This window comes from Oreochromis niloticus, linkage group LG3 (genome assembly GCF_001858045.2).
Source record: "Oreochromis niloticus isolate F11D_XX linkage group LG3, O_niloticus_UMD_NMBU, whole genome shotgun sequence".
NCBI lineage: Eukaryota > Metazoa > Chordata > Actinopteri > Cichliformes > Cichlidae > Oreochromis > Oreochromis niloticus.
The window spans coordinates 27,916,400-27,925,644 of NC_031967.2; the positions used below are offsets into that span (position 1 = coordinate 27,916,400).

Genomic DNA, 9,245 nt, shown 5'->3' on the forward strand with positions numbered 1-9,245 from the left:
TTTGCAGACTATTAAGGATCAAACCTCTAACTACATGACATTGATTATAAAACTCTAAGCATATATGAGTAGATATTTCTAAGCATAAATGACAATCAACAATACAAATCTAACAACTACTGTTAATATAACCTACCACTGACCATGAACATCACAACCATGACACCAGTCCAACACACTGTTCTTTATTTTAAATCCATCACAGTACAGAAAAGGGACCTGTTTATCCTGCGCTAAACGGCGAGGTTTTTCATGCAAACATTAAATAAGACAAAGTCACTATACCTTTGTTTGTTATGCAGGATGCTTCACAATATTTAAAAATAGCTTAAGTTTCCAGTTTATCAAACACCACTGAGCAGTCCTTACCTTTAAATAAAAACTCTAATCGCCCTCTCCTGGCCTGTCTTTCCTATCCTTGTCCCTCTCTGAGTGAAGTTAGCTTTCATTATTTAATCTCCCTGTGAAATACAGCAGCTGCACCATTAACTAGCAACACACTGTGCAACAAAATGCACATACAGTAAAGTCTGCTGATATTTGTAGAGCTGTAAAAACATTGCACTTGAAATTACCCACCACTTTAAAAATGTTCATCCCCTTATCCTAATTGTCCTTTATAGGGTTCTGTATGGTAAAAGGTAGAGAGCACTTCATCTGGCAGGATCAATTCTGTGGAAAGCACCTCAACATCAACTGCCAGTCTGGCTGGGCTTACAGTACATCATGTTAATGCATGTGTGCAAATATTGTACAAACATTGCCTACCCAATTCCTGTACTTCTTTTTCCCTTCAGATGCTGAGGACGACGTGCAAAGAGTATACTTCTACAGCACCAAGAATGCATCAAGTAAATAGTAAAGGAGAATGACATACTAACAATGGAATGCTTAGTTTTATTTAGAAGAACTGTTTTTTGCACTCTTATAATTATGTAAACTCTTCTGCACAAAAAACATGTTTGTCTGGTTCATAACTCTTGCTCATAGTAATTTTACTTGTACTAAATATGTGTGCTTATTACTTTGTTATATATCCCTCCACAGCAAATGTGATATATTGCTATATTCAGCAATATATCACATTTGTAACGGGTATTTCTTGTTGTGTCAGAGACTTTAGCATTGAAATGTAGATTACACTTGAGAAATGCAACAACACAAATGAATGTTTTTAAAAAGTAATAAAGTTTGCATGTAAACAGCAGCAGATATGGTTGTGTGTGAAATTAGTGGATTGACCTTGAAATTCCATAGCCAGTCTTGTTAACCTTTGCAGAACAGAAGAAGAAGCAGATATCAATCTGGGTGTGTTTTTTGTTCATGCAAACTTTAGTGACTAAAATTTGCATTTTTTTTTAATCTCAACAAATAAGGGTGTGATTATGAGAGCTTAGTAGAAAGCTACAGAGGCACTAAGTAAATCTAGCTACCAGCTGGAGTGTATCAGTAATTACTGTATGTAATGTCAGAATTAATTTGACTTGGATACTTTCCATAACCATGAGGGGCAGTCATATATGGAGCTTCACTGGTAAGTTAAATTTTCTTAAACTGTCTATAAAAAAAGGTAAAATGACAATAGATGGGATTTAATGCACACATCACTAAAACAATTCAACTAAATAATTCAGTTGTTTAAATATTTTCATTCTCTATATGTTAACAGGCATTTCCATCATGTTAATATTAACATCTGGAGCACTGGCAGGTAACACTTTTCCCCTATGCTCATCACATTTAAGTCCAATTTCAGTAATTACAAACTTAGCATATGGTGGCAACTGGAAACAAAGAATATTAAAAAGCTGATTTCAATGACAACCAATAGATTGTACCAAGAGAATCACAAATCAAATTAAAACACAAAGCACAGCTAAGTGCTGGAGCAAGTTACCTTCAAACCAACATGAAACTGTCTCGGTGCATGGCAGTTGAGATCAATAAGATGAAGCTGAATGAAAATCCATGTTTATTTATTTATTTGTTTTTAACATAAGGGCAAATTAATCCTGATAAATCTGACAGCTCAGAACGAATGCATGGTTCTAGAAAAGGCCTACAAACCATTCCACTGTTGGAGTCAGACTGATATCAGTGATGATACTTCAGCAGGTCTGGCAGTGCTCAGGTCTGAGTGTGTCCACTGATACTGAAGTTAAGTTTCTACAGTGTGTAGTTAATTAAAGTTAATTCAAGACTGTAGAAGGAAGAGCCATTACTTTTCACACAGAGAGTGTTCTCTTAATACAGGGGTGTCAAACTCAATTGCACAGGGGGCCAAACCTCAAGGCACACTTTAGGTCGCAGGCCAAACAAGATAAACATTTATTGAACACACTAAAACAATGTTTTGTAAACATAAATATGAATACAGACAGGAATATAATTCCAGAATAAATAAACTTAAAAAAATAAACTTTAACTTTAAATATTTTGATCTCCATAAAAATATATCCTGTCAAAATTATGCAAGTTAGAAATATGAACATGCAGCCAAAAACCCCAGAAAAAATAAATGAAAGCATACACAAGGTTGGAGTCGCATGTAGACGGAGCTGGGGCATTGCTTCAGGAATGGAACTAATAAACTCTGCGGGCCATTCAGTGTCGTACTTTCCCTTGAGTGTCCCATTAGAATGCAGCTCCATCTGAATCTGTACAGGTGCAGTTTCCACGTCAACTGTAAATGGGTTGTGAAGCAGCTCGAAATTCTCATTTTGTGCTTCAAAGTCACCAAAGAGCTGGGCGAACTCAGTGCGCTCAGTTTATTAGCAAAGTGCGCATTTGGGAACACTGTTGCGCTGACTTGGTTCAACATTACTTGGTAACAGGGAAAGTGAGGCAGGTTGCACTGGTGCATTTGTGACAGCTTCACTTGAAATGCCTTCATCGCATCACACATGCCATGTCCATGAACTGACAGATTTCCTTGCTGAGCTCAAAAACTATTGAGAATTTTTCCCCAACTCAGCCAACGGACCTCTGTATGATAAGGAATGTCGGCAAACTCTGAATCTATTTCCCACATAAAAGACTGAAATTGACGGTGATTTAAACCTTTAGTTCAGATAAAATTTACGGTTTGCGTCACGGTGATCATTACATGCTCCATTTTTTTTTTATTTCACCACACAACACCGGCGCTCCATCTGTTTAAGTCCAACAAGTTTGTCCCAGGGCAGTTTCATGTCGGTTACACTTTGACATACGTTTCTGCTCAGGCTCACATTTGCCAAAATCTGCGTTTTGTCTGGACACAAGACGTCGCACATCTTCATCATGCAGCTCAGAAACTCTCCCTCGGTAAATGGCCGGGCTGATTTGGCTGTCTCCTCTGCTACAATAAAACTTGTTTTCACAAATGCTTCACTTTGTGATTTTGCTCTGGTGGAAAAAGTCTGCTGAAATGTTAGATTCTTCTTTAGCTCTTCTACTTTCTGTAGTTTCTACTCTGCATTTAAGTTTTTCAGCTTATCCTGATGTTTTGTCTCGTAGTGCCGTCTTAAATTAAATTCCTTAATTACAGCCACATTAGCTCCACTAATAAGACACACGGGTTTACCGGCAATGTCTGTAAACATATATTCAGTGTCCCGCCGCCGGTGATGAAAGGCTCTGTTTTCAGGATCAACTTTTCTCTTCACCATTGTGAGCGGCTAGCTTCGCAATAACAGAAGTTTGACTTGACGCGGGAATGTTCCCAGTTAGCCTAGCGTTCTGCAAGGAGGCTGCAGCGCTGCATTATGGGATCTGTAGTTTTTGTGTTATTAGCGCCTCATATCGCTGGGCCATGCATAACAATAATAATAAATCTATATAAAATGATCTCGCGGGCCAGATAAAATTGTCCGCCGGGCCAGATGTGGCCCGCAGGCCTTGACTTTGACACGTGTCTTAATAAATGAAATTAACTAACTAAATTGCTTTTTGCATTTACTTGTCATCTATGTCTGTTATTAGAATTTGTTTGATGACACAACACATATAATTTAGATTATTATACAAAAATTATGAAATCAGGAGACAAATACTTTTCACACCATTATAAGTTGTGTTCGACTTGTGTTTGTGGTACACATAATTTGAGCCATCAACTCAAATTATTTAGTCACTTGTTCTGATAACCTCTCCACTTTTCATTTAAAATAAATTAACTTTCCTAGAAGAAATGATCACAGACACATCAGGTGCAAACTAGGAGCTGCTATTGTGACTGTACATTCAGTGCAATATGCAGTAAATTGCCTGTTGCAAACCTCCAAAAATGCAAATATAAGAACTCTGAATTTGACACTCGACATGGATATATATTTTATTTTATGCTCAATTCCAGAAGAAAATAACAATATTGCCCTCTGTTTTGATTAATAGTTACATTTTTTTTTCATTCAGGTCAACTTCTTTACAACCTGGCACTGAAAAAAACAGCTGTCCAGTCTTCAACCAGTGGCCCCTTGGGTACTGCTGGTAGAGCAGTTGATGGAAACAGAGATGCAAGCTATCAAAGAGGGTCTTGCACACTTACTAATGGACAATCTAATCCCTGGTGGAGAGTAGACCTGGTAAATGTGTATACAATTGGAGCTGTAATGATAACCAATAGAGATGAAATGGAAAACAGGCTGGATGGTGCAGAAATCTGGATTGGAAATTCAACAACAATCATTAACTCTAAAAGCATCAGGTGAAAGAGTTTGAGATATGTCCATAAGTCAGTAATCATCATATCAGTAAGACTTATTTATTTTTATTCTTATACTTTTTCTATTTGACTGTTTCATATACAGGTGTGCTGTCATCTCTCACATTCCCAAGGGACAAGCATTTTACTTTCCATGTAACTCTGTGAAGGGACGCTACGTCACTGTGTTCCTACCAGGAAGTGCGAAGGCCCTAAATCTCTGTGAGGTTGAAGTGTACTACGGTAAACACCTTTAATTCTGATGCTGATACAGAAGACTGTAATTCACTGAGTCAAAGGACAAATAACGGCTTTCGTGTCAGGGTGTTTTTGATTACTGAAAAAACTTAATGATGCTTCAATCCTTTTATTTTTTTTTATTTTTTTTTTTTTTATGTCAATAAGGGGTGTGACAGGCCAACCAAAATAAATTATTGTCTTCTTGGTTTTCCTTCAAGGATACCCATTACCCAATGTGGCACTCAAAGGAGAACCTACCCAGTCATCTACACTCTCTTTTGCCACGGCGTCCAAAGCCGTCGATGGCAGACGGAACTCGTTCTATAGCAATGGGTTCTGTAGCCACACCGCTGAAGACGAGACCAACCCCTGGTGGAGGGTGGACCTGCAGCGAAGCTTTACAGTCACTGCTGTAAAAGTCACCAACAGAGGAGACTGCTGTGCTGAAAGACTGGATGGAGCTGAGATCAGAATAGGAAACTCACTGGAGAACAATGGAAACAATAATCCCAGGTGATGATGACTTTATATAAGTCAACATTCATCATGATTTTTGTTTGTTTGATTTATTTTAGAATGAAAATAAAACAAACAAACAAATGTTTCAGAGATTAGAGTCTACATATTATCCACCACATGCTGATTGTTGTTCTTCTAGTTCAGGACTCCATGTTACCTCTGTTAAGAAATAAATAGATATTTTTTAATGCGTATCTGCTCATTAGATTGTTTTATGAGAGGCCCAGACTTGACTAGGTCACAGGCTGACCAGAAACTGCATGTTTTTTGCAGAATATGAGGAGCAGACAGAGTGAAACTAAGTTTAGAAAGGTTGCCCTGGCAACAGACCTTAGAAAGGGGACGTTATTGCAAGCTGCACAGGAAGTTTTAGTGCACAGGCATATTAATAAATAAAAGAAATATAAAATGTTTTGACCACTATGAGTCGGGTTTTCTCTGTTCTATCATGGGGACAAAAGAATTGGGGTTTAATACCTCCTTAACATGAACTCCACAATACTAACATAATGCTGCCCCCACACTTTCTGCTGCCAGGTGTGCTTCCATCTCACATATCAATGCGGGTAAAACCTACACATACCAGTGTGATGGAGGCAGCATGGAGGGTCGCTTTGTGAACGTGTTTCTTCCTGGACAGAAGAAGACTCTCACCCTGTGTGAAGTGGAGGTGTATGCTGCCCCAGCAGGTAGAGCTATAAGTGACTGGATCTGATCTACTGAAAGACATCTACCTGATACTGATTCATGTCTGTTTTTTCCTTTCAACAATTTAGTGGAGCCACTTCAAAACGTTGCCTTAAACAGAGAAACAGTGCAGTCATCCGTTAGTGCAGCATATGGGCCTTCAAAAGGTGTCGATGGATGCAGAAATGGAAACTTGGTGGCAGAATGCTGTACACATACTTTAGAAGACCTGGGTCCCTGGTGGAGAGTAGACTTGCTGGCTGTCTATAAAGTCAGTGCTGTCACCATCATCAACAGACAAGATGGTTATACAGAAAGGATTCTTGGGGCACAGATCTTGATTGGGAACTCGCTGGAACAAAATGGTACACAAAACCCCAGGTGAGACATGATTTCTGAACATTTCTCCATAATCATTAGGTAAAAAAAATTTCTGTACAACAAACTAATGTCTGAACATAGTTTTAAATTCTGATCTATCTTTTTCTTTGTTTTTTCTCTAAATCCATCAGTTGTGGCATGATCAAATCATTAGCAGGTACACCAACATACACATTCCAGTGTAATGAAATGGAAGGTCGCTACATCAATGTGATCATACCAGGAATTAAGAGATATATGACCCTGTGTGAAGTGGAAGTGTTTGCTTCTCTATGTGGTAGGGTCTTGGGATGTTATTTCTGGAAGTTATTTGGTTATTGTGTGTGCCGAAATTATGGTAACATTTTTACTGTTGTTATGCTTTTTTTCTTATATTTTATATTTGCTGACCTTTTAGCTTTCTATGTACAATTTTACTACAGAACATTGCAATTTAACATGTTAAACTAAAAGGAAAACAATAAAAAACAAATATGGTTTCTAATAAAAATACTTCCCTGCAGTGCCAGACGTTGTCATTCCTCCACCTCCTCCCACACCTCCTCCGCCTGTGAGTTTGCAGCTTGGTGGCAGGAACGTGACGGTGGTGGGAGAGAGGCTCTGCTGGTCTGATGCTCTGATGTACTGTAGACGTTATTACTGGGACCTGCTCAGCCTTCACAGCCAACAGGAGCAAAGCGAGTTGGAGCAGCTGCTGGGCCTCATTCCTTTCTCCCTCACAGACCACGTCTGGCTGGGACTGCGCAGGTACTGATAGCTATAAATACATTTAGTTGATGTACATCTACAGATCAGTGAATCAGCATGACATAATATATGGTGCAGCTCTCCAATCGCAAGTGTAATAAAAAAAAAATCTATTAAAGAACTAGAAATAAATGTCAGATGACCCCAAAGAAATAGAAGAAACAACCAAATCAAATAACAAAATCAAAACAAGAAAAGCTAGAAAGAAATGTGAACAATGTATCAAGAAAATGAAAATAACTACCAATGGTTCAAGGAAGAAATTATCTCTGATAACAATTAAAATTTTATTATATAGCACCAAATCACAACAATAGTTGCCTCAAGGCGCTTTTTATTGTAAAGTAGACCCTACAATAATACGTACAAAGAAAAACCCAACAATCATATGACCCCCTATGAGCAAGCACTTTGGCTCAGGGAGGGACGGCTATCTGCTGCGACCGGTTGGGGTGAGAGAAGGAAGACAGGATGAAGACATGCTGTGGAAGAGAGACAGCGATTAATAACAAGTGTGATTCAATGCAGAGAGGTCTATTAACACATAGTGAGTGAGAAAGGTGACTGAAGAAGAAATACTCAATGCATCATGGGAAGCCTACGTCTATTACAGCATAGCTAAGGGAGGATTCAGGGTCACCTGATCCAGCCCTAACTATATGCTTTAGCAAAAAGGAAAGTTTTAAGTCTAATCTTAAAAGTAGAGATAGTGTCTGTCTCCCGAATCCAAACTGGAAGCTGGTTCCACAGAAGAGGGGCCTGAAAACTGAAGGCTCTCCCTCCCATTCTACTTTTAAATGACCTAGGAACAACAAGTAGGCCTGCAGTACGAGAGCGAAGTGCTCTAATGGGGCGATATGGAACTGCAAATCTATAAGTCAGATGCTTCGTGTTGTTGTGTTTTCTCATTTGCACTGCTGCCTTTCCCAGACAACAGCAAACCTGCTCTAACATAAGGGTGGCAGTTATTTAATCCACATTATTTAATCCACAAAAATTTGGAAAGAATTTTCTATTGGTTGATTTGTACACTTAAGGAAAAATGATAAAATTCCTCTTTTTTTTGTAGTGAAATTCTTCTTATTTTCTTTTTTACTCCGTCTGGACTGAAAAGTTATACCGGAAAGGCCAGCCTTGAGCTTGCAGAATCAGTCAACAAAATGTTTTTAGTGTCTGCCTGACCATAGATATTAGTAATATATGTTGTTATTTTGAACATAATTATCAATCATGTAGCTTTTGTGTAACTCAATGTAAACAGGTGCTGCCTATGCTCCATCAATTGCAGTTTTTCCATTCAGTTTAAATCTGTTCACATATTTTTCTCTGTCTAACAGATCCCTCAGAGGAGACGAGTGGTTCTGGATGTCCGGATATTCCATGAATTTCTTAAATTGGCCACAAGATTTTGTTCCTGACAGCTACTCCAGCACCTGTGGAGGCGTGGCCAGCACAGAGAACTTCCTCTGGCAGGACCAGCCCTGTGAGGAGAACCTCAACTTCATCTGCCAATCAGGTTTTACTTACACCATGTTAAGGCTTGTGTGCAATTATTATGCATTACTTTGATTTAACTGTAACTCATTATCTTTCAGGTGCTGATGATGCTGTGCAGAGAGTTTATTTCTCCAGCACCAAGGATCCAACAAGTCCATAGTAAAGGAGATGACACAGTATAAACTGTGATGCATGGTTTTTGTTAGAAATAGTTACGACTTAAAACCTTTTTGTACTCCTTTAAATTCTGGCAAAAATTCAGTAAATGCATAAAACACTGTTTACAAACACTATACAAACACTGCTGTATGGTTTGTAGTATTGCTTATGGGAATTATTATATTTATATTTATAAAAAGCACGTGAGCTTATTCCTTTGCATTATATATAGCAATAAATGCCTGCAATAACTAGGTCTTAAGTTATAGTATAGTACACTATAGTATCTGTAGTATAGACCAAAGTGATGAACTTACTCTTATTTTCTCTT

The 9,245-nt window shown here is 38.3% G+C and overlaps 1 protein-coding gene across 1 annotated transcript in view; it reads left to right on the top strand.

Moving 5' to 3' along the window:
* The first annotated feature begins 1,431 nt into the window (after positions 1–1,431).
* The window catches only part of LOC100706953 (uncharacterized), a 27,196-nt gene continuing 19,382 nt past the window's right edge, over positions 1,432–9,245 (top strand). Inside the window, exons 1-11 of the mRNA XM_025906036.1 lie at positions 1,432–1,534; positions 1,670–1,711; positions 4,396–4,687; positions 4,791–4,927; positions 5,143–5,437; positions 5,981–6,132; positions 6,220–6,511; positions 6,643–6,788; positions 7,015–7,258; positions 8,596–8,774; positions 8,854–9,245. The exon at positions 8,854–9,245 is cut by the window's right edge and continues 80 nt beyond it. Coding sequence (XP_025761821.1) covers positions 1,504–1,534; positions 1,670–1,711; positions 4,396–4,687; positions 4,791–4,927; positions 5,143–5,437; positions 5,981–6,132; positions 6,220–6,511; positions 6,643–6,788; positions 7,015–7,258; positions 8,596–8,774; positions 8,854–8,915 — 1,872 coding nt within the window. The 5' untranslated portion in view covers positions 1,432–1,503 and the 3' untranslated portion in view covers positions 8,916–9,245. The remainder of the gene's footprint in view (positions 1,535–1,669; positions 1,712–4,395; positions 4,688–4,790; positions 4,928–5,142; positions 5,438–5,980; positions 6,133–6,219; positions 6,512–6,642; positions 6,789–7,014; positions 7,259–8,595; positions 8,775–8,853) is intronic.